General features: G+C 42.1%; 1 protein-coding gene and 2 non-coding genes across 3 annotated transcripts; 2 read left to right on the top strand and 1 right to left on the bottom strand.

Moving 5' to 3' along the window:
* Positions 1–743: 743 nt before the first annotated feature.
* trnad-guc (transfer RNA aspartic acid (anticodon GUC)) lies at positions 744–815 on the bottom strand. Its single transcript has one exon. It is a non-coding gene; the product is annotated as a tRNA-Asp (tRNA).
* A 151-nt stretch (positions 816–966) lies between these two features.
* LOC126388114 (forkhead box protein O1-A-like) lies at positions 967–26371 on the top strand. Its single transcript, XM_050041008.1, has 4 exons — positions 967–3285; positions 19045–19236; positions 20921–22113; positions 22207–26371. Exons 1-3 carry the CDS (start codon positions 2722–2724, stop codon positions 22088–22090), a joined length of 1926 nt encoding a protein of 641 aa, XP_049896965.1. The 5' UTR covers positions 967–2721; the 3' UTR covers positions 22091–22113; positions 22207–26371.
* Positions 1371–1442, top strand: trnad-guc (transfer RNA aspartic acid (anticodon GUC)). The gene has a single exon. It is a non-coding gene; the product is annotated as a tRNA-Asp (tRNA).
* Positions 26372–27696: the final 1325 nt, after the last annotated feature.

Raw genomic sequence — 27696 nt, 5'->3', positions numbered from 1 at the left:
TTCCATACAGATTTTTAACACAAAGTAATAGATAAATATATATAAAATTGAAAAGGGATGATCATTTTATGATTATATGATTGTATAAAAGTCACATATTTTTAAGTTAACATTTTCAGTGGAGGGATTTTATTTGTAACAGAGTGTTTTAACAGTGTGATATTAATACTTTTACCCAAGTAAAGGATCTAAATGGATTCCTCTGCCTCTGAACATGTGTTGGACGAAGGAGGTTGTTGGGGTCAGTGCTTGTCTCTGCACCATGTCAGCTTAGTGTGCATCCCCCTGCTTCAAAATGTCTTTAGCTCCATGATGTTTGTATAGCATACCAAGACATGGTGCTGGACAACGGCACATCTTCTTAGCTACTTTACAGGTGTGATCTGGCCTCAGTTCCTGTCCAAAGGTTCCCTGCAGCAGCAGAGTGAGGGGCTACTCCTAATACTGATACTCTCAGACCAGGCAGTCGACCAGGTTGTGTGCTGCAGAGAGGAACTGGCAAAAAGAGCGGTAGAGTTCCAACAAAGAGCTGATAAAGTTCCATCTAAACAATCATTATCAGTTTAAGTGTATGCTATATTGAGAGTGTTTTAATCACTTAACCTTTCCATCAGACAGCCCGTTCCGACAGGAGAGCTGTGAACGACTTGAGTTGTAAAGTTTAAAAACAAATATGTGGTTGATTTTTCAGTATGACCATGTGTGAGTTTACAACCATAGTGAAGATAACTTAAGCATAAGAACTCCCCGTCGGGGAATCGAACCCCGGTCTTCCGCGTGACAGGCGGAGATACTGTCCACTATACTAACGAGGAAGTCAAGAAGAACCACGTGATGCCGGGAAGAGACATCGATAGGTGAACTTTCCCTTTGATATGATACATACTTGCTGGTCGTTAGCTAACGTTAGCAACAAACTTGAGAACCTGTCGATGCTAAATGTTGCCGGCTAACTCTTGTTTTCCCCTTCAAGGACGGTGGCCTTGTGGGTAACTTGTGACCATAGATATATATACATATATATACGTATATATATATCTATGACTTGTGAGGGTGTGACGTGTACATCAGTGTGTGTATGGAGGGAATACAGAGTGGTGATAGTCAAAAGAATTAAGTGTCTAAATAAGCTCAGGGCTGCGGTTAAACCTCATTATGAGGCCATGTTTGTTGTAACTTAAGTGAAGGGCATCTGAACGCCTCGCCGTCCTTCCCTCCACAGAGTGGTCCGGGCCGCTAGAAGCTAGCTACCAGCTAGCTACTAGCTAAGAACGAGCCATGGTAATCTAATGTTAATGAGCCAGCTGAATTTCAATGGTATACGAGCGTATCGATTACTTATACTGGAGTCACGTGATACGTTATAGCCTTCCTCGTTAGTATAGTGGACAGTATCTCCGCCTGTCACGCGGAAGACCGGGGTTCGATTCCCCGACGGGGAGTTCTTTTGGTTTTCTTCACTATGGTCATAATTCACATTTTGCTGTGCTAAAATACTGACGAAAATTTTGTATTGAGCGAATCTCTTTGTGTCGTCGTGACCAGCGTTATTTCTATGATAGGTTTACAACCCTTAAACATCTTGATACATAGTTAAGGGTGTACATTTGTATAACTCCGTACACAAACACCTGTAGCAGAGACAAATAAGAGAGAAGGAAAGACAGAAAAAGAGAAAGAAAATTAAAGAAAGACAGCAAAAAAGCAGGCAAAGGAAAAAAAGCAAGAAAGAGGACACTCAAGAAAGAAAGAAGGCAAGAAAGACAGACAAAGAAAAAAAATATGAAAGAAAGAAATAACAGACTCAAAAAAAGGCAAAGAAGACAGAAAGCAAGAAGGAAAGAAATAAAGAAGAGAGAAAGACAGAGCAAGAAAGTCAGAAAAAGAGAGAGGAAAGAAAGAAAGATAGATAGATAGAAAGAAAACAAGAAAGAAATAATATTAATAAAAACAATAGGACTCCAGCAGTGAGTGTCGCTGTTTGAACCCCTTATAATCATTAGTCTGATGGTCAGGTGGACACTGTGTCTCTTACAGCACTAGAGGGAGTCAGCATGTTCATCTGTCTTCATGGTGCATTTAGGGGCCGTCAAAATGGGTTGGAATTACCAGAGAAGCAAATGGCCCAAGAACTTGACAGAGCTGAACAAGTCTTAGGCCTATAGTGTCAGAAAAGCAGCAATAATAATTTACTTTTATTATATGATTGTAAATCTGGTGTCAATAATTAGAAGGCCTGCTGTATCTTCATTCGTCACTTACCTAATCCAAACTTGATTTTTTGCCTTGATAGCTGTCATGTAGGATGTTTGCCTTATTAATTGCCCACTTCAAACTATTAAGAAATACATTGCACAAGATGTATTTCAAGCAGGGTCCAATTCGGTGTGATTTCCAACCTCAGAGTACTTGAATGCACCGTCAAGTTGAGTAACCCAGAAGACGGAGCCTGTGAGTGGGTCTTGAATGCAGCATGAGACTCTGGCAGAGCGGCAGACTTGAGAGTTGCAAACAGTCGGTGCAGGATGGTGTGAACTTCAGTGAGGACCTTGAACCCAACATTTCTCTGACTTTGCTATTACAAATCTCGTTTATCTTACCTGGCTTAGAACTAACATCTGGTGCGTGAACGCAGCATTTGTTTTACCTGCTGAGTTTTTTCATTATCATTGATTTTTATGTGAGTGTCGGTGTGACAGTGAGAGCCGGTTTGACTCAGACATGGCTGAGGTACCGCCACCACAGGCACAGCCGGTCGAAATAGACCCGGAATTTGAGCCTCTCTCCCGCCCGCGGTCCTGCACCTGGCCGCTGCAACGACCGGAGATCATCGACCCGGCCAGCTCCAACACATCCTCCCCGGCCCCGTCGGTGCAGCAGGAGCCGGGAGGCAACACCGAGTTCATCAGCAACCTTGGCTTGTTGGAGGAGGACTACGAGGAGTACGCAGAGCAGAAACCGCCTGTGCCCTGCAATGATTATCAGCCCCACCACCATCACCATCACCGTCTTCAGCAGCTCCCGGGTCCCCAGCTGCCGCCTCAGCAACAGGTGCCTCCTCCTCCTCCTCCGGGTGTCGCACCCTTGGGCAGCTCCGCGCAGAGGAAGAGCAGCTCGTCCCGTCGTAACGCCTGGGGGAACATGTCGTACGCTGACCTGATTACCAAGGCCATAGACAGCTCACCTGAGAAGAGGCTGACACTGTCACAGATTTATGACTGGATGGTGAAGAGTGTGCCTTACTTCAAGGATAAAGGGGACAGTAACAGCTCCGCGGGCTGGAAGGTGAGTGTGTGCACGTCAGCATCCAGCTGTGTAGGATGAACCTGAGGTGTAACTATTAACTCCTTTAACGCCATAACAAAAGTAGGAAAAGTGTCATTCATTGCAGTTTGCAGCACATCTGCACAGCACTGTCCTAAACACTCATGACCTGCAGGCAAACTGATCTTCAACAGTGTCTGCACTGATGCACATTTTAGACCTTTTATTATAATGTGTAAAGAGAGCAAAGTCCTATAAATGCTGGAGATTTGTGCCCTTTTTTTCAGTAGTTTTTTCATTAGTAGCATGCAGAATAATTTCCTCTGTAGTCCTGCTTAAAAACAGAAATAGATGTTCATATCACCAACTCTCATCTCCATCATATTCTGCTGAATAGGGCTGTATTATAGGGAATATAGGGACAGCACATTTTCTCATGTCACAGTAGGACAGTAACAGGTGTAAGTATTAAAATTTATTTTTCTACAAGGGGTGACTGAAATGTTTTGACCCTCAAGGGAACAGGACATGGCTCTGCTCTGCAGTGCTTTTATTTTTCAACATAATCCCCTTCAAGGGCAACGCACTTACTCCAGTAGTGCTGAAGCGCCAACTCTTCAGGTTGGGACCCTACACACTCCCTGCAACGCTTGAATTCTTGTACCCAGACTGAGGCATATGAAGGGGCATTGTCGCGTTAAGTATTGAGCATATCTTGATGGTGATAGTCCTTTGAGATGAAGATATTTGATCACTCCAATTTCTCCATTTTCACCAAATCACTGACCACTATTTACCTCAAGAATCTGCAAAAATAAAAAGAGTTCCACACATGAACATGCTTACTGATAATAAGGAAAGGTGGTAGATTATAAAAAATATCATCCTCTGAGTAAGGCTCAAAACTTTTCAGTCACCCCTTATGTATCAGTAGCACCTGTGTTTTCTAACTACCAGCAGCAAAAGATGTGACATCACTCACTGTGATGTGCTCAGTCCAACATGACTGAACGGTTTAACCCAAAGAGAGAGTTCACCAGCACTTGTCTGACCTCTGCAGATACCATTTTCCCATTCCCATTACAAAATAAGTGTAATTGTAAACAGTTCCTGAGGAAGAAAGTATGTAATTAGATTACAGTTACTTAAAATATTGGTGATTACAAAGGGCTTGCTGCCATTTTCCCATGTTGGTTTAAAGCTCTGTACTTTTTTTTTTGTTTTTGTTTTTGACAGCAGTTTACAAAGCAAAACATAAAATATGATAATGTAATTTCTCCTGCTTTTCAATTATTTATTTATTTATTTATTTACAATTTATGAACTTTGTAGAACAATTTTGGAGAGATCAAGTGTACATATAAGCGCCATATGTCTTGAGGGATTTAGGAGATCAAAAAAAAAAATAGAATAGCAGTCAATGAGGTTTGCTTGACTAAAAATCATTGGTGATAACAAAGGGCCTACATATATACTTTTTCAGCAAAAAACTTATTTGCAGATTAAAACATTCACTCTTTTAGTTTGCATCTTTTCGCCATGCAGGATTTTGTCATATTTCTGGACAGTGCGGGTCAGCAAAGTCATTGCGACAAATTTGAGTACAACATTTACGCACTTGTGTTTATCTAGGACTTTTTAACTTTATTGCACAGCGTAAAACATTTGTTAGAAAAGTAATCAACTGTAAGTTATATAGCTCTGATGCAGTAATTAAAATAGTTACTTGTTACAATTCTAACAGGGTATCTAATTATCTGTAATCTACTACATTTCAAAAATAACCTTCCCAACATTGTTAATATGAAAACGAAATCTTTTATCCCCATTGTGCACAAAGGTTATAAAATGTTCTTTGAACGTGCTTTCACAAATGCTGAACGGATACTTTTGAATTTGGCTGCTGAACTTTGGCATCTCAGTAACCTTTGAAGTTTTGGGGTGGTTTCCTTTGTGAGCGGCAGCACACGCCTCTCTGCTGCATCAGTGAGGAAACGTACAGTTCTGAGGCAGCAGAGGACCTGACTGTAAACATCCCATACTGAGAATATCTCTCAATGCTGGGGCTTCAGCCCTATTACACTAATGTCAACTAGGTGTTTGAGAACAGGGTTTGACTGAGCAGTGGTTGAAATCTGGTTTCACTGAGGGGAATAATGTGCAGGAACACTGTGTGGATCAACACAGATTTCAGATATACCCTCTCTTAAGCAAACCTTTGTTAGTGGGAACAATCCATCCTGTATTATTACCAAACACACTGACTCATGGTCAATACAGCATTTCCACAGTCATGGAAATCCCAATACAGTCCCGAAATTTGACAAAGTGCAGCTTTCTGGCCTGGAAATGTATTGGAAATATTTAGCACAGGGGAAAAGCGGTAGCCTAATGCCTGTACAAACATGCTAATCCGAGTCTTAACATTGTCTCGCCGGGTGAGGAAGTTACTCAGCCATGATGGATAAAAATTAACTGAGGACAAAAGCAGACAGAAAGCAAAGTGGACGCTAATTAAAACCTGCACACTCTTAACAAGATCTGAATTCATATTTCAGCTCCGCAGCCCTTCCTGTAACCCCTGCATTCCTGTGAGATGTAATTTTGAAGTTATGTCAGGAAATGCCTCTGCGGACCTCAATCAAATATAGTTTCCATTGTTTTAACACCCCCTTGTGAAAAGCTTTATCACAGCTCCTATTATGACTTATGGCTCTGCTAAACCTCCCTTTCCTCCTTTTCTTAGTCTTTCTGCAGTTCTTCAACTACACTTTATGTACAGTAGGAGCACAGGCTGGTGGGAATGATGGCATTCAGGTTTTTGCAACTGTTTGGAGCTCCCTCCGACAATAACAGGAGGCAACGCAAACAGCTCAATCAGTGTTGGGGAGTGTGTCGGAGGGGAAGGGGCTCGGGAGAAGGGAATGCTGGGAACAACGTCAAACATCCTCCATTCCTGAGCTGTGTGCTCATATCTTTGTGTCCCTGTCTTCTAGAGTTTCCTCAGCGGATGCTACAGCCTGGAGAAAGGGATCGCTGCTCTTTATCCTATCACTTCCTTCTCTGCCCTCTCAGGCCTTCTGTGGAAGGTGTTTGTTCAGTTAGAGTTTGCATAAGAAGCTGGATTTTTTAATACTTACTATTACTTTTTAATTTTATTGATTATAGTCTGCAGTTTTTGATAAATGTCTATGGACAAACCAACACATTCTCACTCCGACCTTGTCACATATCGACGTTCATGGTCATGGACTTTCCACGTCCACATACGACGTGAAAGGTACCCTGTGTGCATTGGTTGTTGACGTTCTGGGACACCGTGTCAAGGTCTTACATGCATTGCCTTCTTTTAAAATACACTTCTGTTTTTACAGGAAATTTAACGTTTACATACAGTGTCTTTCAAAATAAACGTCTGTACAACACCGCAAATAGAAGTTTTTTTTCCTTCAACAAACACACATGGTTGGGTTTGGGAAAAAAATAACAGGGTTTGACTTTAGACTTTTACGGGACGCGAACACCGCTCTTTCAGATGAAAGTCGTGTTTGTTGGACCCATCCACCCACCACAATCGGACTTTCACCGTCTTAACATTCGTCCTTGTCCCACCTCGTTTCTGTGCTGGGCACCATTAAAATATAACAGCAACCAACTGTGTATCATGCCAACGTTAAAGGACGCCTTTTTCGTTGGTTTCTGATTCCGCAAGTCACTGCCCAAACGCCGGATTTCGCCAACTTCGGAGTGAGACCGGGCTCAACTAACCATAGGAACAGTCATCTAACTAGAAGTTCAACCAGCCAACAGCCCAGTGTCTTTGACTTGTCATACTGTATTTCTCTAATCTAATTCACCCTGTTGCTCCAGCCTGTTCTTTTGCAGTTTGACGTGTCCTGTCAACAGTTTTACAGATATGTCTTTTACAGTGGTGGTCTATGGCAGTGGTTCTCAAATGGTGTGCCATTTCATATCAGTCCAGATGTATTGAGGGATTTTTTTGATAACCGAATATCATTATTGCAATTTTCAACTGGTGCTATACAAAAAGTTATAAATGAATTTTTAATTGACTGTATCAGTATGTTGTGGACACCCATTTCCCAATAAAGAGGCAAACTCTAGCTAAAAAATGTAATTTAATTTAAAAAACCTTCACAGGGAACCTATTTGTCGCCATCGGCACGTGGAAATTATTAATGTGTGACATATCAAAAGCCCTGATTGGCAGCCAGTGTGAGGGGTGATAACATTTAAAAGGAGAAAGCCGTGAGTGGGACAATGGATCGCTTTATTGTACGGAGCAAATTACAACAAAGCACCACTGAACGACCTACCATCGAAAGAAAAATCAGTCAGTAGACAGTATCACGAAAGCTACCGGTCTTATTTTTATTGTCTTATGTGGTGATAAGAGTGATAACACTAGCTATAGTAGCTATTGTGCACAGATATAAATACAGTGCCTTGACATTTTGGCTTGCCCTTTGGTGTGCTTCGGGCACAAAAAGTTTGAAAAACACTGGTCTATGGGGAAAATACTTTTTGGACCGCTGGGGATTTTTTCACTGCAGTACCGCAAGTGACCACTGGGCAAAATTGTTGCAAGGCTTGCCAGTGTTCCTGGAGGCCTGGCTATGCTGCATGCATCTGCCCTTGGTTGCTTTGTAATGTCAGCTGATAAAGTAATTTGCAAACGGCAAGCGAGTCAGTATCATGGTCCAAATAAAATATAGGCTCACTGCGTATACTAACATTATTATAAATATGGCTGTGATTTGTTTTCCAGTCGTCTATCAATATGATGCAATCACAGTCAGTCTCATGTTAGTCAGTGTTGTGGTAGCTACGGAGGATGCTGACTGCAGTTCACTTCACAGCGTCAGAGAGAAATGTTACTAAGGATGTTCTGAAAGTTACATATAGACCCTTTAAAGTAAGCATTTTACCCACAGTCCTAACTCAGTGTCAGAGAGAAAAGTTTTCATTATGTGCCATTCAGCGAAGCAGCGAGTGCCCCAAGAACAATAGCACCAGCCTGTTTATCTTTAATATTAAATCAACAAATCTCCACTTCAACCTCTGCATTCCTAAATGTTGGCATGCTTCACTGGGCCTTGGAACCAGCGGCTAACAGTTATTTTTACACTTTCCTGTTAAAAAAACACGGCAGTCCCCCCACAATGAACTATGATGCATTTCCTGCAGAGTGGATGGAAAACAGTGCCATGTGTTAACATCCCCGCCCTGCAAAACACGAGGGTCAGGGCTGGAAAAAGAGGAGGAACCGCCAGGAGAGACCGTACATGGATCATGTTTGTGCGGCTACTTCTATGTGAAGTCATGTTATTCCATTTCAATGTCCCCCGCCACGTTCTAAAAGAGATCATCAGCCCGCTTGTCATTTTATTTTGTGTCATATCCTGGGCCATGTATTGACTTTAGAATCCACATGCATGAGCGTCCCTGATTGAAATGACAGATAGAGATAAGCCAGAGACCTCATGGTGGGCAGAGGGCGTTGAGTTTGAACCTCAGTGATTATACAGCTCCACCTAGAACACTGAAGGTGGGTGGAGGGCAGGACGAGGGCGACGCTGCTGCAGCTAGAGCTTCCTGCCTCCCTCATGTCATGGTGATTTTTTTTTTGTTTTGTTTTGTTTTCCCTCTAAAAATTGTGGTGATCATGATGCCTTTACCACAAGAGAGGCCCCTGCCAACTGGGAGGACTGGTTCCCCTGGGATACTGGTGGGTCTGAGAGGCAGTGTGCAGCATGTAAGGTACTTTACCATCTTACTGGTACTGCCACTGTTTTTCTCAGTGAACTGTGAACTTAAATAGTCGAACAGGAAGTAGCACCCCAGAGTTTAACTGGCGGAGAGGTTCAGAGGTGCTCATTTCAAAACATGTAAATTGCAAGATAGCCTTTTGAAGGTTATGGTTAAACGCTATTGGTTCATAGAGCTACACAGACATAAGGCAGTTTGGGTGTTCATGCATCAGTGTTTTAAAGATAAATATACAATTTTGGTGGCAGCCTGTAGCGTGCACATTTGCTGTCTGTTGTAAAGTCATTTATCTCACTACATCATTTAACACAGGTGTCAAAAAGGCTTCCACTGCAGCCCGTTGATTGCGCTGTCCGGTGTCTGATGTTGTGTGGAAACTAGTGACAGACAACACTGGCAGTATTTATTCAGGATGAGCACAGTTGCTGGATGGAAAAGCTTACGCTACCTCCATTTAAACAACATCACCCAGATCAAGTGACAGCTGATAAAAGGGCCCGCTAGTGGAAGTGCAGGTTGAGTGTAAGGTACATGTGTGATTGTAGGCGGTGGTGCCATGGATTAGCTTTGGTCCAACAATGGCTTCAGTTAACCTACACAGCTGAAGTGTCTCAAGTAGTTTGACAGTATAGGATGTACAAGTATTAGTTAGAAAATAAAGACAGCCCAGGTAAATAAGCTGATGTCGCTGGCTGTGGGGCTCCAAGGATGGCAGTTCTGTCGCTCGCTCAGTCTACCACTTGTGTCCAGACTGAAATCTCTCACCAGCTACAACTGGATGGATTGCCATTAAATTTGGCACAAACATTCATATCCCCCCTCATGATAATAACCCAGGTAATCGTTTAAAGAGACAATTCATCCCAAAATCAAAAACATATTTTCCCTCTTACCTGTGGTGCTATTTATCAGTCTAGATTGTTGTGGTGTGAGTTGTTGAGTGTTGGAGATGTCTGCCTTCTCTTAAATATAATGGAACTAGATGGCACTTGGCGTGTGGTGCTGAAAGTGCCAAAAAAACACATTTAAAAAACTCAATAGCAGTGTCTCTTTCCAGAAATCATGACCCAGTTACTCAAGATAATCCACAGACCTTGTAATCAGTTTCATGTAGGAACTGTTTTCTTTCTACCGAACTACACCAACCAGCCATATCACCGCAGAGAAGGGAGAGTGCATCTACTCATGGACGATACGCTCGTGCTCGTGACAGCACAAAATGAATATTAATGGTGTCCTCCTCAGCTGAGATGTAACGTGTAATGCTCAGTGGTGCTAGGTGAGATAGCAGTAGACAAACTGTGGTGGTGTCGGTAGAGAGAAAGTAGTTCCCACATGAAACTCCAGACAACAAGGTCTGTGGATTATCTTGAGTAACCGGTGCATTATTTCTGGAAAAAGACATTTTTGGCACTTTGAGCACCACATGCTGAGTTCCATCTTGTTCCATTATATCCGAGCAAAGGCAGACATCTCCAACACCAAAACAATCTAGATTGGTAAATAGCACTACAGGTAAGAGGGAAAATATGTGTTTTTGATTTGGGGATTAACTGTCCCTTTACTTCTTATGTGGTGCCATCATATAGCATTGTCATTGCAACCTTTTCAGCATCACAGAGCAGCTAGCATAGCTGTAAAATATTCAAAACTGTATATATTCAGAGTAGAGATTAAATTCTAGAAGTTTAGCTTCATTTTTAAATGACCCACCCCAAAGAGGTGTTGTATAGTCGGTGTATATGCTCACTTTGGGTACACAGGCCTGAAAAGAGCCAGCTACTAAAAGACACAAGAAAAGAAAAGACAAACTGAATGACTGCCAGCTATTTGTCTTGGGATCACAAGGTTAAAAAAGGAGGCCTGCCCTTAACTTAAGAGGCCCACTGAAAGCTCCAAGTAACCCCATGAAGAAAGGGAGGCTTGGGGCAGGGGCTTTCACAGAGGAGCGACCGTGGCTTGAGGGAAGGAGGGGAGCAGTCAGCTGACTGGCTCGCTGTGGGCTGAGGCCTGTGTACAGTCTGCTGTCTACACATGTGTGAGTCTGAGGAATCCGTGGCATGTGGGTTTCTGCATTGTCCTCCAGTCCTGCACAGGATAATAATCCCCCTCTATATTATGTTCACAAAAAGAACCTGGCCTCAAACCCATTATGCAAAATATAAAGGACATGGGTGCCGAGGGAGGCGACGAAATATGTTGTGAAGAAAGAAAAACTGGATCAGACGTAATTGAGATTAGTGTCCAATCCGGTAAAAAAAACACTTGGTCTTTTTACCCTGTAAAGTGTCCAAAGAATGTGTGTCACTCTCAAGTTAGGCTGCTTAGAACGATTAGAGATCAAGTTTCCAATCAGCTTAATATTTCCGAGTATCTGGTATGATTTAAGTATGATTGTGTTTTTTTTAATCAATAGCACATCACATGATGATCTATCATTCTCATTTGCCCCCTGCTTGTTTATCTAAAGCTGGACTCCTAACACAAAGCTCCTCATTCCTTTTCATAGTCCCACTTTGAAGCTGTTGCACAAGTAGGTCACTCAGTTTGATGCTCAGTGTTAATGAAGTAGCCTGCATTGTGCCTGGAGCCATGAACAGGCCGTACGGTCTCCACACCGAGTTGGAGAACTCCTCTTATTCTTCTTCTGCAGCCGCGCTCGGCTTTTTTACCGCCCTGTAACAGAAGACGCGAGTCCCACGCTTGTTTTCAACTTCCTGGGTCAGAGGAGAAAGGGGGGAGGGGTGCACAGGAAGACACTGTCAGGAAGTGGCTTGTGTTTTTACTGTAATCTCTGCAAGTGCTATGCTCACTTATTGTCTTATTTACACCACATATCACGGCAATTATTAAAGATAACAGCTCAGGTTAATTGTATTTTTGCACTCACCAAAAGCCACCATACAGAGTAAGAAAAGGATGCAGTGTGTTATTATTGGGTCAGACTCTTCTCAGATTTGCCTTTTCCATTTATAAATAGAATAGTTGATTAATTATTTTTTACAAATAAGATTTTTCCACTTTTATTCAGCAGCTGCAGAATGAAATACCTCATGTGCCGTCTTGCATTTTAATATGACAGGAATAAGAATTAAGGCTACAGGGCTATAATATTATCAGTATTATCTTTCAGCAGAATTAAATCTTGATAAGATTAGTTTTTTGTTTTATAATTTTCAAAATGTAATGACTCTGACCAATATTAGATAATTGAAGGAGACCTGTTCACTCTAAAAAATAATCCACTGGAGCATTAAGGTGACCATTTGCATGCATATTTTTAAGCAGTTTTATCTCTGGTCTTATACAGTAAATTCTGTGAGAATTTCAGGATCTGACAAACTCAATTAGTTTAGTACAACCAACATGATTTGCTTTGACCTCAAAAAACTTAATTAAGTTGAATTAACTTGGTGCAAAGACCAGGCCCCCAGGAACGCCATTCAGGGCTGCTTACAATTTCCAGTGGCCACTATTCCAGTATTGCAGTGAAAACATCCAAAAGCCGAAAAGCATATTTTCCTCTTAGACCACCATTATAAGAGAGACGTCTGAAAATCTGTTGACAGGGTCCCTCAAACTGCAAACCAGGTCAATTATGTCTTTTTTTTTTTTTTTTTTTTTCTTAGAGATTTTTCTTTATCCATGTAGGTTTTATATCTGTAAATCTTTTCTCAAGCTGAGAAAATCTGTGACAGTTGATGAGTCAAACAGAAACCCGCAGGTGAAAAACTACTGCACATATTCAGTGGGCTGCATACCGCAGATGTAAACCCAATTTTTATTGGATTGAATAGGCACCATCTTGGGGTCTGGTTTCATTTTACAGGCCTAATAACATTCATGGCAGAGACACCGAGGGTACAGATGCGGAAGACCTGAAAACGCAGACCAATCAGAGCAGACTGGGCTTTTTTGGGAGGTGGGCTTAAAGACCATGCTATAACAGAGCGGACGGTGAATACAGGTATATATCCAAGCAGACAGTATGAGAAAACCAGTGTTTCATGAACTTTTAAGCATGTAAACATGTCCTTGTCGAAACTCAAAGTACAACGAAAATGAGCACAACAGGTCCCCTTTAAGTTTTTGTTTTGCATGTGTGAAGAGAAATTAGTTTCATTATTGTACTCATGATATTACAAATACAATGTATCTGAACATATATATGGTTTCCCATATTTTGATATATATCACTATGAAAAATAATCATATTGTGGTACTACTTTCAGAAATGTCACCCACATATATGAAGCTACCTGTCCATTGACATTGTGACCTACACAATCAACTTGTTAGCAGATGTCTGAGGGATTCAGCCAACAAACTGGTCAAGAAGTATACCAATCTGATACAGTTCATGGTGCAATATGAGCTAACATTAGCCATCATAAGCTAGTGGTCATACCTGACTAAGAAAGGATGTAGCACAAAACCTCTGCATGTACAGAAGGGTGTGTTTTATTGCTTAACATTTCAAATTTTCACTTGAAAGGGTAAAAAAATATGTTATTTTAAAAGTACAGTGCCACTGTCATATTGTTGTGATAGCTGTAGCTGCTTGATCCCACCACATGTAAATTTAAAGTGGTTCTGTTTTTCCCTCCAGTCTCTCCTCACTTGCTAAACATCAGGCCTCATCACTGATATAAAACCGAGTTACTGATTTGAGAAGCAGCTGGTCTCCAGCAGAATGTCTCCGGGGGGAATCCTCTGTCCTGTCTGTGGTCGTGTCTGCCGCTGTATGTAAAACATTTGGACCAGTTGAGGCCACTTTCACTGTGGCTGCACCTGCCCCTGCAACTGGGCCTTGTTTGTTTACTTACCCTGCGACCGTTACTGCAAGCCTCATGCTTCGCTACACAAGAAACAGCAGCTGTGTCAATTGGATTGTTTTGAAGTCCAGTAGGAGGAGTCGCTCTTTGCTGCAGCAGTTTGTCTCGGTGGTATTGATCACATGTGATTTAAGGATCATTGGGTGCATTTGAAAAGTTGTAAGATGGATGGCGCAGGGTTCTCCATGACCTAACGAAGGTCTTTTGAGTGCTGCCGTGTATCTGGGGAGGCAGACTCAGTCTGTAGAGGGACAACTGCTTTCTGCTGCGCAACATTTACAGCATGTTGTTTGAGATGTTGCATTTCTGAGGGTTAACTGAAAATAGATTTTGTCAGAAGCAGAAAGACCTTTCCCAGGTCAGACATCCCTGCACCAGCTGAGCTAGAACCAGAGTGATGTTAAAACTCACATATTCTTCAGTCCTTCATAGAGCTTTGTTTATGCTAATATGTTTTTCTTAGCACAAAAACACATTAAATGCTAATAGCAAGAATTTGCCAAGACAATGCAAGATATTTTGTCCTCAAGTCAAGAACAGCGTTATATGAGATACACTGTATGAAATGCATTTTAACTCTCAAACAAGCTTGTGTGTTTGATCACTGCTGTAATTACTCAGCAGGTCTCCTCTCTCAGACATTTACGTCACTTACAGACCTCTATAATCTGTGCCTGGGAACTTCCCTGGTCGTCTAGAAAGGTCAATGAAGAGCGTATAGATTTCTTAACGCCCCACTTTCACATGAACTGCCATGCAGCTACAGGTGCACATATTTTACTACTTCAAAGTTGTTTAAGAAACAAGGGCGGTAACAATATGTTTTATAAAGAAGTTTAGCAACAATGAAACATATAGGCCACCTTGGGTCGGGCTTTCAGACACATAATGTGTGAAAGGGGCACCTCCTGAGTTAGTGAGGCAGGGGATGTCTTTTGTTCTCTTTGGGTTGAGGTGAGGTCTGTCTCAGACTAGGATTATCCCCGGCGGAGAAGAGAATTCCCCTTCCCAGGGCCCAGTCATGCAGTCCGTGATCTATTGTGGGCACTAATCAGAAGCTGCAGACATTTGCATATCACTAGTTATCTCAGCCGTGTGCAAGCAAGGCATGCCGTTAGGGTAGTGGAATAAAAGTTGGTTCACAGGCTGAGTTTGTGCAGCACACTGCTCAGATCTCAGGTCCTCCGCTAATGACTCATTTCCTGTCTTTGGTTACAGATTAAGATCATGCAAAGACAGAAGAATAAGAAGGGAGAACAGTTCATGAATCAAATGAATGGGATTCAGATTGAGCATTGCATTTTGGAGACCATTAAGTCCAAGTCAAGTCTGTCCATTCTGCATGTGCAGGATGTCCTCCAACACAGGAAGCCTTATTTAAAAGTCAGTGGAAGAGAAGGGAGGAGTCCGGGTTCTGTGGTGGAGTGAGGGGTGGGGGGATTGTCTGTTATGGTGAGTCAGAAAGCAGGCAGTCCGACCCAGCAGCACGTCACATCTGATGCTTCTCCTCCTCTCTGTGTTCTCGCTCCATCCAACCTGTTTGCATGTCTCTGTCAGCGCCGGCTGAGGAGCTCATGTTCAGTGAACTCATTGACCCCAGCTCTGCCGGCAAAAACATCTCACTCTGTCGCCCTCCCCGTCCTCACTTCGAACTCTGTAACCTCCCCCCCTGCTTTCTTTTTCAGTAAAAATTTCTCATTCATGCACAGCCCACTGCCTCCACTCTTAGGATCAGGCTTCACAAGGCCACTGTTGATGTATATAGCTTGAGGTTGAACTTGCTGTGGTTCAGTGCCGTCGTACCAGGACAGTCACCGAGCTTGTTCTACTTCTACAATTATCTTAAGTGTCATCCTGGTCTAACACCGGCAGCTACACAAAATGCTTGTAAATGTATTTATTTTATCACTTTATGGGGCCATCCTCTGTATGAAATAAATTATAATAATATGCTAGAATAAGTCACATTCTGATTGTTATTATGTACTGAATGCCCTCAGCTCAAGACCAGCATTTTATGCCCAAGGAGACCAGGCTGCACAGTACATCTCTGTCCTGTGTGACCGTCTCTCTGTTCCCCGACCATCGTTGTTTTTCTTCCTGAGAGAATTACCGCAGGAGGCGCCTCTGCGTCCTTTTTAGAGCTCACAACATAGCATTAGAGAAAATGGACTGAATAAGGCTTGAGGTACATACATGTTAGCACAAGGACAAATGTGACCACATACAAAAAAAGTGAGCAAGTTGGTGAAACCTAAAGCTATACAGCATGTTTTATTTAGGAGAGTTTTTTTTAAATCTGCTTTTTCAGTAGAAGAAAAAACATTGGTGCTGGTGGAAGGGTGGGATACGGCTGTGAAAGTCAAACATGGTGTAAATAACACATATGATTACAGTGAGGAGGAATCAGGATGACCAACCTAATAAACTCAAATATAGGACTTTTAAAAGCAAGCATTCAAAACACAGAAATTTAAAAGTAAAAATACTCAAATGAGATACACATGCATTTTACCATCATATCAAAAGAAAGAGACTTAGGGTGCTTTCACACCTGCCCTGTTTGGTTTGGTTCAATCAAACTCAAGTTAGTTTGCCCCATAAGTGCTGTTCATTTGGGCAGGTGTGAACACAGCAATCGCACTCAGGTGCGCACCAAAACAACCGGACCGAGACCTTCTTGAAGAGGTGGTCTCGGTCCGGTTACCAACAAACTCTGGTGTGGTTTGTTTGTGGTGAGAAGGTGTTCCAACCTCAATCTGAACCAACTGCAGTCACATGACACATTGTTTGTGTTAAACATGAGCATGTTACAGTCCTGGAGGATTATTAATGTGCACCTCCTCCTGTACTGCCTTAATATGCACATTCAGCACATCCAATGCATCAAAACATTGTTTTCTAGTTGGAGCCGCGCCTCGTTTTCAAACTGTATGGTTTGACTAAAATGAACAATGACAGCAATATAGTCCACGATGAGCAGCGCTAAAATCAACCTGCGTAGTTGTCCCTCCATTGTGACATTAGAGAGTGTCACATTTATTTTACAAGTGTACTCTTCTTCAACGTTTTGTTTACTTCCTGGATTTTTCCCACATGGAAATTCTGACCAATCAAGAGCAGCCTGAGGCAACTCTAGGCAATTATGCAACTTTATAACAAAATTAGTCCCTGACTCAGACCAAGGCAAGGGAACTCTAGGTCTGAAAGCAACATAAGTCTTAGGAAAGGTTGCAGCGATATCCCAGTTTTAAGGTATAGCCTGATATGAAAATTGACGATTGCCATACCATGTCCGTTGCTTATCTACAATATTGAAAAAAAAGATTCTGTATTCAGGGGGGCTGGAGCCTACCCCAGCTGACACTGAGCGGGATGCAGGGTACACCCTGGACAGGTCACCAGACTATCACAGCACTGACAAGTAGAGACAGACAACCATTCACACTCACATTTACACCTACAAACAATTTAGAGTCACCAGTTAATCTGCATGTCTTTAGACTGTGGAAGGAATACCCAGAGAAAAACCCACTCTGACACGGGGAGAACATGCAAACTCTGCACCCCACAGGATCCCCCACCCTGGGTTCAAACCAGAGGCAGCAATGCTAACCACTGCAACACCATGCCACCCTAGAAGTCTCATACCGGTACAACCCTAGTCTTAATTTAAGCACAGAAACCACAATTTAACGTTCACAACCAGAACAACCAGTGGGTTCCCCGGGTCAGGGTCACTCACTGGGCCCAGTTTTAATATAATAGAGTATTGAATATCTGGCAAATATACAAGATAGAAGTGTTCTCAAGGAGCAAAAGCAAAACCAGTGCCTAATAGATTAATATGAGTAAGATAAGTAAAAGACTAAGTCTCTGCACTTATGTCCCAAGTCATGTCGGAAGTCCTAAACTTTGAGTTTTTAGTCTTAAACTAGTCATAATGTGCATTTCACCAAATGTAATACCGTTTTAACAACAGAATAATAATACATTACATTTAGAAAAATCATCAATGCTTTTTTATTGACCACAGTGTGGTTTTTTCCAACTGGCGCTCAGTAACGTAGTTCTTCATGGTTCTCTCCTGCAATTTGATTGGATGCTGTTGGATTGGTTCAAACAAAATGGATCATTTGGGAAATTAAGTGTCAACTTGCTGGGTATGAAAAGTGTTAATGTTAGTTGAGTCAGAAAATTAAGGGAAATTAGTTTACATGTGACACACTTTTAAATTACACGCTTAATCTTTGGGCTTGGGAGGGTGGGGGGGTGTTGGGGGGGGGGGGGGGGGGGGGTGTAATGTGTTTTCAAGTCCAAGTAAAGTCACAAGTCATTGGTGTTAAAGTCCAAGCCAAGTTGAGTTGTTTTTATTTTTTATAGTTGAGTCATAAAATGTATGACTTGGGGCTGATTCAAGTCCACACCTCTACTTAACAGTCAAAATGTACCAAAATGCTAACTTTAAATAAACCTTGCTCAGCTGACAGTGCCCCTAGTGCCTGTATATACTGTTTGTATTTGTATTGCATCTGGTCTGTTTGATGCCATCTTTCATTTTGTTTGTCGTCATATTCAGTAACAGACTCTGTACTCTGTCTCTGGCTGTACTGACATCTGTCTTGCAAGGGTATCAAATATTTATTTAGGGTCAAATAAATGACACCACATGTCCCATCCGTCCCTCGCTAACTCATGCCAAAGTAACTAATGTCTTCTGCTGGAGTGCGTGAAGAGGGAGTGGAAAAGGCTCAGTAGACATAATATTGTTGAAGGAGGATATGGACGTGTGTATACTTCCTGTTCATCTGCTGGCTCTGACATCACACTCAACTACCAGATTCCTCTCCATTCAGTACCAAAAATGACAAATATTTCCTCTGCACCAGTACACCTCATTTAATTCCCACTGAAAGCAACCAAGATTAACTCACAGTTGCTTCTCTTTGCACCAGAGGATCAGTATTTAATGTTTAAACACTTTATAGCTGCACTTGAAAATTTCCAAATAAAAGTATTGACCGACTTTTTGCCCACTATCATAAAAAATCAGCTCTGGAAAATGTGACTTTGATGCCTCTAGCTGCACTGTAGGCTCCACATAACAGCAACTCCACAGATAACTCACAAATGATTCACTTTTTTTACCACCCAGAACTCCATCCGACACAACCTGTCCCTGCACAGTCGCTTTGTGCGCATACAAAACGAGGGAACGGGAAAAAGCTCCTGGTGGATGCTGAACCCGGAGGGTGGAAAGAGCGGAAAGTCACCTCGCCGCAGAGCTGCCTCCATGGACAACAACAGTAAGTTCGCCAAGAGCAGAGGAAGGGCCACAAAGAAAAAGGTACGGTCACACCTTTTATTTACACTATACTCACATGGAATAGTTTGACATTTTAGAAAATACAGTTATTTGCTCTCTTGCTGAGAGTTAGGTGAGAAGATCGACATCACTCTCATATTTGTCTGTCAATGAAGCCACAGACAGCAGTTAATTAATTTAGGAACATTCAGCAGCTACAATGCAGTGAACTGATGATTTTACAGTATAACATCCATCAGCCATCAGTGACTGGAGGGACGCTATACGAAAATGGCCTGTAATCATATATTAGGACATTTTTAATTACTTTGTAGTGTCTCTTCGTGTAGATGGCTCCACTACGAGGAAGCAAAAGCAAAAGCAAAACACGACTGCAAATGGGACTTAACATGCTTGACTGTCCACAGACTGGGCTAACCATCCGATCACCAGGCGCTGTACGCTATGGTTACTGCCACCATACAGCTAAAGGCCTTTGCACACTGAGTCCCTTTTTTTTTGTCCTAAATTGTCACACATCTAAAAAATAAATATGACCATGTTGTGTCAATCATGTTCTCACAAGTCCGAAACATTTGTCAGTCATTAAAATTTTCGGAACAGGTTCGATTTTCTGCGTTTTTCGCATCTGACCAAGAATCAGTGAAGAAAATGACACAGCCACGACAAGACAGAGGAACGGGGCGCACAGAATCATTTCATAACCCAGACAGCTCACTTTCAACAGGTCAGATGGTAATATTAAGGTGGATGATGGTGTAGAGGAGGAGGAGGATGTGGACCGCACACAGAATATGGAGGACAGAGAGGGAGGACGGGTCCGCCCCTTCATGCAGCTGCGGTTCCAAATGAAAGACAGGGAGGGAGTGATGACAGTCAGATAGGTAACTTTAGTGGAGAGAGGCAAAAGAGTAATTGTGTCGTTTAATTTTGTCATGTATGGGAAATTTTCTAATTTCAAATGCATCGGAATCAGTGCGCAAGGATTCTGTGCGTAACAGTGTGCAAAGGCCTTAACTGTTACTCACCTGTTATCCTGTTGCCGATAACACCAAGCACCTCGCTAGCAATAGTGAAGCCTTCTTTCATGTTAGTTATAGCAACTAGGTATACAGCATCACCATCGTCATCATCATCATCATCATCTGTATTGATGTTCAACATTAACATTTTTTGCTGACAGTGAGGGTAATTCCACGTTGGCGCAGATTTCCAAACAGGCGTTATTTGGACAAACTGATCACATATTGGGAATCTAAATAGTTACTGTCTCGCCTGAAAAACTGTTTAAACTTAATAACAGCGTTTTTTTGAAGCTTAAAGACAACTTTTTGGCAAGTAAACAATGATAAAGCAATCACAAAATCACACAGCGCTGAAGCGACCAAGTTCAGGCAAAGAATAAGGTGACTAAAGGTGACTGGTTATCATGCTATATCATGCTATATTCAATCTGAACAAAAACCAAAGTGTAAAAACAACAATTTGTAGTTTTACCATCAATTATGTTCAGGAATCTTAGCAAAATAGGTCGTAGCTTCAGATATGAGAGTGGTAACAGGCTTCTCATCTTACTCTTGGCAAGAAGGCGAACAAGCAAATTCTCAAAAATGTTGAACTATCCCTATTTTTTGGATGTAAGTTAATAATACACTGGTAATTTTATGGCAGCCTGTGTGAGTTTCTGATCTTTTTCTATGCTTAGATGGCTCTGCAGGAAGGGGTTGAAGGAGGAGCAGGCAGCCCTGGTTCCCAGTACTCTAACTGGCTGGGAAGCCCAAACTCCCACAGTAACGAGGACTTTGAAGCCTGGAGCTCCTTTAGGACGCGCACCAGCTCTGACGCCAGCACCCTTAGTGGCTGCCATTCACCTTTCCCCTCTGAGCAGGATGACCTGGGGGAGTCTGATGGCCACATGATGTACCCCGGAGCGCCGGGAACCAAGATAACCTCCACCCTGCCTAGTCTGTCTGAGGTAGCTGGATCAATGGGCCAGCATGGCTCAGAGAACGTCATGGAGAGTCTGCTGGATAACTTGAACCTGCTGTCTCCCAAACCCCCCCAGCTGGGCTCTGACTCCTCACATTCATCAAATACTGCCATGCTTCAGAGTGGCCCCTACAGCTCCACTGGCTTGACCCCGCACCAACAGAAGGACTACCGTAAGTGCATGTACAGCCAGGTGAGGATGAACTCCCTGTCCCCTGCCCTCATGCAGACACTTCCAGAGACTAAGCCGGGCTTTGGGGCTTATGAGAACCAGTATATCTGCCCGGCTGGCCTCCTCAAAGAGCTGTTGACCTCAGACGCAGAGGCCAGTAGGGACACACAGGTGTCTCGGGTGGGGAGGGGGGGTTGCCTAATGCCCACTTACAGCCGGCAGAGTCACATGGGGGGTCATAATGGGGTAAAAATGATGAATCCTCCTCAGAGTCACACAGTTCCTCATGTAAATCCACAAGCTATTCATAGCCAGGGTCCCTCAGCCTCACAAGACTTGAATAGCTGTAACATGATCCCCCTGACTAGTCTGACTAGTCTTTCAGGGGCCCCTCCTCGAATGACCAGCCTGAGGACATGCATGCAGCTGCCCCGTGGACACCCAGCACACACTAACGCTGTTTCGGCAAGCTACGGCAGCAACAATGGCTACAGGGAACTGAACTCTGTTCACCCGCATAGTCACCACCAGGAGCGGCTGCCCAGCGATCTGGACAACGTGTCCATCGAGAGGTTTGAATGCGACATGGAGACTGTCCTCCATGACACCCTCATGGATGGCGGGGCGCTGGACTTTAACTTTGACCCAGCAGCTGGGCCTCATGGGTTTCCTCAGAGGGTGAAGACGACCACACATAACTGGGTGTCCGGCTAGGACGCATGGTGGATCACAAACAGGTGAGACTGGCTGTATTCAATGCATGTATGCAAACTTAAACATATAAAATGTCCTGTTTCCATGCCCTGAATGTTTTCCATTCTCCCTCACAGGTTTTTCTCAGCATCACGCCACTGCTCACCTTCATTCAGAGGCTGGAAAATGTAAATCCATAGAAGCCACCTGAGCATCTGACCCAGTTATTTTCAAAGATGTGCACGTCTCAAGTGTCAGCTCCATGTGTAGCAATACATATTACTTTATATTCAATAGAGTAAACAAAATAAGTTCAGACCCGGACACTGAAATAAGACACAACAGCCAAATTTTCATTCTTAACAGCAGTGAACATGCTTGTAAAGATAGCTCTGCAGAGAGAATATGAATAAGACAAGCCCATAGTCGTAGATTTCAGGGTGGACACGTCCCCCTCAACATTTAGAACATGTGCATTTGTCCCCTTCCCCACCAAATAAACACATGACAGCAGCAGATGACTTTTATTGTGACAAAATGTAAATGAAAGACATTTTCACATTAAAGTAAACATTAATCAAAAGGCAGGAAATTAAGTGTTTGACGCTCTAAATATCCTGGTGAAGAGCCCCATCCCCTTGTTTCATATGTCTGTCCCCCAGAGAACAAGCCATCATTAACACACTAGCCTTGTTTACAATGGCCTTTCAAAAACTGGAATTACGTGTTTATTTTTGCTGATTCGTGTTCATATAAAGATACAGCTAAGTATGCAGAAGTCATAACACAGTATCAGAGTGCCTGTCAAAAAAAAAAAAAGCTTTGAGAAATTTCTAAAAATGTATGAGTTGTGGCCAGTCTGACATCGAGCCAACACTGCATAATCACCTTTTGTTTGAAAGCAGTAAACAGGCACAGCTGAGCATAGCTGTGGGACTTCAAATTGCAGTGGGGACACAACAACTCAGTTATAAGTTAAGGTTTGACTACAAACTGCTCTGTAGATCAGTGGTTCCCAACTGGTGGGTCGTGGGTCCATTCTGAATGGACCACAAGTGACTTGTAAACGAGTCAAGTTTGTACGAAACGCACCTTATTTTAAAGTACAGTGAATTTCCAGCACAGAGCTTTTATTTTGAAGCGCTGTTTCCTGCTGCAGAGTGAGTGACTAACGGACAGCTACTTGACAGAGACAGCAAACTAGCTTGACGACATGGCCATACACAAGTATAAAGCTGAATATATTAAATTGTGTGGACCTTGAACTAATGACTAAGGTGAAATCTGGACCCTGTGGTTGGACCAGTTGGGAACCACTGCTGTAGATAACGAAAGAAGTTTTAAAACCAGTTATATACTTGCTACCATCCAGTGAAAGGGGCCAGTTTGGGGGCCAACATGGCAGTTAGATATCAGTATGGATAAATATTTCCATTTTTGAGTTAACTCATTGGGGGCTATTTGGTCAAGTTTAATGTGAAAATGGCAGGACTTGATAGTACATTAGAGTGGACCAAAAACCTGCTAAATCTGATGTTCTAAATGGTCTGATCAGTACCAAGAATTTTAGTTTTTAAGGGTTTCATTTTAGCATCCAGCCCTTAAAGGAAAATAATTACAAACGCGTTAAGCTAGTGAGCTCTTTCGGCTTAAATGCTAGATAAACCTGCGTATCATCTGCATAGTGATACACATTAACTGTATTAAAACAGTGACTTATAATGACACAGGGGAAATGTACGGTGAGAACAGGATATGTCCTGAAATATATCTTTGGACAACACATAGCAGATAATAAAAAACTAACACCAAAAATATTCTCCTTGGTGTACACACAGATTTAATGTATATAGACAGATGTCGTGGTACAGTGTTGTCAAACATCAGCCATATTTCCTCACCAACAGATGTCATTAGAGGCAGTGAGACAAGCTGCATCTCTGACTAAAATGAATTAATCATTCATATACTGTATGAAGGTATTTATTTATGTTTTTTATTGTAATTGTTGGATTCTTGCTTTGTACTTTGGATGCTTGTAAAAAATATATGAGTGCCTATGCTGTGTACAACATATGCTGTATTTTAGTTACATTATATTGTTATGCTGTTTTTCTCATTACATCAAACTAATATTGAAGGAAATTTAAGATACATCAGAGACATTTCCTTCTGACAGTTCACTGAATGTCCATATCAGTTTATGTAGAGAAGTGCACTGTGTGAATGCTCCTTGTTACATTGATGGTGTTTTAATGCAATACTTAAGAGTTGTTTAAAAAGTGTAGGTGTTTTGAAACACCTATCAACAAAAATGCTCCTCAACATTGTATTTTGCCTTTTTGGATTCAATGTTGTTGTCAGGGGAAAACTTTCTAAATTAAGTCGAGGACCACTTGAACCTTTGTGAGTTTAGGAAATTCAACAGTGCTCAAAGTTATGAAAAACATTTCAAAATTGCATGTGGATAAAGTGAAAGCATAGATGACGTTCTGAAATTCTATAATGTATATATATTTTAGAGAATTTGGAGATTTTCACAAGACTTAAATGGATAGTTTGGATTTTTTTAAGTGGGGTTGTAGGAGGCACTTATTCATAGTCTGTGTATTACATACAGTAGATGTCTGTTGGTATGCCCCCCGTTTGGAGACGCCTCAGGAGTGACAACACGGAAACTAAGCAATGATGGAGGCAGCAGCAAAACATATATTTGTCACCTAAGATAGTGTTCCAACTAATAAAATCTATAACAGTTTAAGTTTATGCTATATTAATGATATTTCTAACCACTTTACCTCACCATCAGAGAGTTCCCAAACTATACTCTAGCCACCAGACTCCATTGACAAAAACAGTAATTTTAGCTTGCTAAACACAGGAGCTGCTGATCTACCACTCCCTTGATCAGATAGTTAATTTGTGTTTGTGTGTGACTTTGGTGAATCCAAACTAACCCTTGTAAACACCAAAGTCAACAATAATACAAACAAAATAACTGATCAAGGCAGCGGTAGACCAGCAGATCCTGTGTTTAGCAGTGGTAAATTACAGTTTTTTTCAATGGAGTCTGGCTTTGAAGAGAGTGATATAACGGCTTTATTTCTCTTCCTCTGTCCAATGATGAGGTTAAGCAGCGAATATATTCTTAATATAGCACACACATAAACTGATATAGGTGTTTTTAGGTAGCTAAAGCATGTTTGGTTGCTGACTCCTCCACTGCAGTACATTGCTGAGCTTCCATTTTGGACTGCTTCTCCAAACTGTGGGCGTGCCGACTGACATCTACTGTATGGAACACACTTACTATACATAAGCACCTCATACAACCCCACTTCAAAGATCTGAACTATCCCTTTAAGATATGTGATACAGTGGGAGAGTCAGCAGGTGGAGGAGCTGATGACAAAACTGACTGGAAATAGACGATGGTCTCCAAAGTTTAGCTGACACAGCACAGAATTTTCTTTGCTATTTACCTCCCAGCAGCTACAGTTTTTATGCACCAAAGAGCCGTCTACTCTACCAAACACATTTCAAAGGAAGTGTGCCAATTCACTGTGCCTACATGGTCTCACAGACTTATAATGATGTACATATTACTTTCTAGTAGTACATATTTTGTATATGATGGGTTTAAATTAATTGTTAGGATTATACTGAAGTATTATACTGTTTGTATGATGGTGTTAGACATGGTTGTTTACATAACTCAGTCCAAATCATATCAATAAATATATGAACACTCATACCTCAAAATGTTTTACCTCTGAAGGGTTGAAGGGATTTTTCCTGCCATTTTCCTCAGTGAGTAATGTAATGAATTTGTCTTCTTTTTTGACATAGTTTTGTACATTTTGTTTGTTTGTTTTCTTTTCGTGTATTTGATTAATGCTGTTTGGACCTGTTCAGAGTGACGCACCGTCTGCCTTTGTATTTTTAATGTTTTCTTGTGCTTGAGGATTATAGCCATTAGTCTCTAGTAAATATTTGTGACAGCACAGTAAAGAATTTTAAATTAAACGTGTATTTGTGTGAAATTCTACATTTTGAAAGATTAAAAAATATGAATTCGTCTGTTTAGACCAAACTCAAGGACGGGAGTTCAGTAAACAGAATTGAATTATACCTTGTAATAAAGCAACTACTTCTGTAATTATGAAAGCAAAAATTAATGTGTGATGGGAGCATTTTAATAATGGGTTAAACTGTTTAAGCTTAAAGAAGCGCTTTAGTCTGTTAACTTTCATTTAAATAAAAGACAGTATAATGCAGTTTTTATATGTATAATCTTTGACATTAAACAAATGACGAAACCCACTGTGCAAAGTTTGGATTTGTGTGACTTTATCTGAGTATCTTCACACAGTATTCTCAGAATTCCTTTGAATTTCTGGAACATTTTAGGACACGTCTTCCTTTTTTCCCTCAGCTTTGTAACTGTGGTCAGCATTGGCTCTTCCTATAGGTGACACAGGCGGCCACCTAAATTCACATAAGGTAAAAATTATCTAGCGCTAACAGTTAGTCTGTAGTTGGGGTACCACACCTAGTCCTGGCAATGCAGTTCACCTTTATGTGTTCATCAGTAAGTGACCATCACAGTCTGGTGGAGTGGAGAGCATTAGGGCCGTGCATTAGGGCCGTTTCATAGTCGATGCAAAGGCCCACAGATGCGAACGCATTGGGACGCATTGGCCGCCATGATGCGTGCTTGTGTCTCAAAATGTGTTGTCCATTTTTTTGATACGCGATGCAGCGACATGTGTAATACCATGCGTTGCCAGCGGGGGTGATAATGCAAGCAACGTACTTGAAATTAACCACTTTTCGTTATTCACAGAAGAAGCAGGTATGAAATATGGCGGGCGCGAGGATAAAGTTTGCGAACTCATATGGGCACACCCCCATTTATATGACAGTTCTAGTGCCCTGCACTCTAATAAAATAGCAGTACTAGCTAGCCGGAATGTACCAGTGACTCTGCTTCCCCCTATTGCGCGAGCGATGTATTGCATTTCAAGTGTCACCCGCGTCGCTTGCGTTCAATGTGTTGACTATGAAAGGAAGTGTGTTGCTCGCGTAGCTTGCGTCGCTTGCGTGATTGTTGCGTGTGTCGACCATGAAACGGCCCTTAGAGTAAGAGAAAATGAAAAGGTCAAGGCCTTCTGGGGACGCAGTATGAAAAAAGATTAAATTTGCATATTTCTACCTCAAATGAGGGAGTTCATACATCTCAGGGTCTTGTTCACGAGTGAGGGTAGAATGGAGTGGTAGATGGATTGGCGGTTTGGTGCGGCGTTTGCTGCGATGCGGGCCGGCACCAGACCGCCGTGGTGAAGAGGGAGCTGAGCCAGAAGGCAAAGCTTTCGATTTACTGGTCCATCTACGTCATGAGCTCTTGGTAGTGACTGAAAGAATGAGGTCACGGATACAAGCAGTGGAAATGAGTTTCCTTCGTGGGGTGGCTGGGCTCAGCCTTAGAGATAGGGTGACGAGCTCGAACATCTGGAGGGAGCTCGAAGTAGAGCCACTGCTCCTTTACGTTGAAAGGGGCCAGTCGAGGTGGTTGGGGAATCTGACCAGGATGCCTTCTGGGCGCCTCCCGCTAGAGGTGTTCCGAG

Source organism: Epinephelus moara, chromosome 3, assembly GCF_006386435.1.
Source record: "Epinephelus moara isolate mb chromosome 3, YSFRI_EMoa_1.0, whole genome shotgun sequence".
NCBI classification, from domain to species: domain Eukaryota; kingdom Metazoa; phylum Chordata; class Actinopteri; order Perciformes; family Serranidae; genus Epinephelus; species Epinephelus moara.
The sequence above is the reverse complement of the archived record's forward strand: the minus strand, read 5'-3'. Positions and strand labels throughout refer to the sequence as shown.

Bases quoted from the DNA above. Each gene is read 5' to 3' on its own strand.
- LOC126388114 (XM_050041008.1), top strand. From the start codon at position 2,722: ATGGCTGAGGTACCGCCACCACAGGCACAGCCGGTCGAAATAGACCCG. The intron at 3,286-19,044 runs GTGAGTGTGTGC...TTTACCACCCAG, and splicing joins ACAGCTCCGCGGGCTGGAAG to AACTCCATCCGACACAACCT. The intron at 19,237-20,920 runs GTACGGTCACAC...TTCTATGCTTAG, and splicing joins GAAGGGCCACAAAGAAAAAG to ATGGCTCTGCAGGAAGGGGT.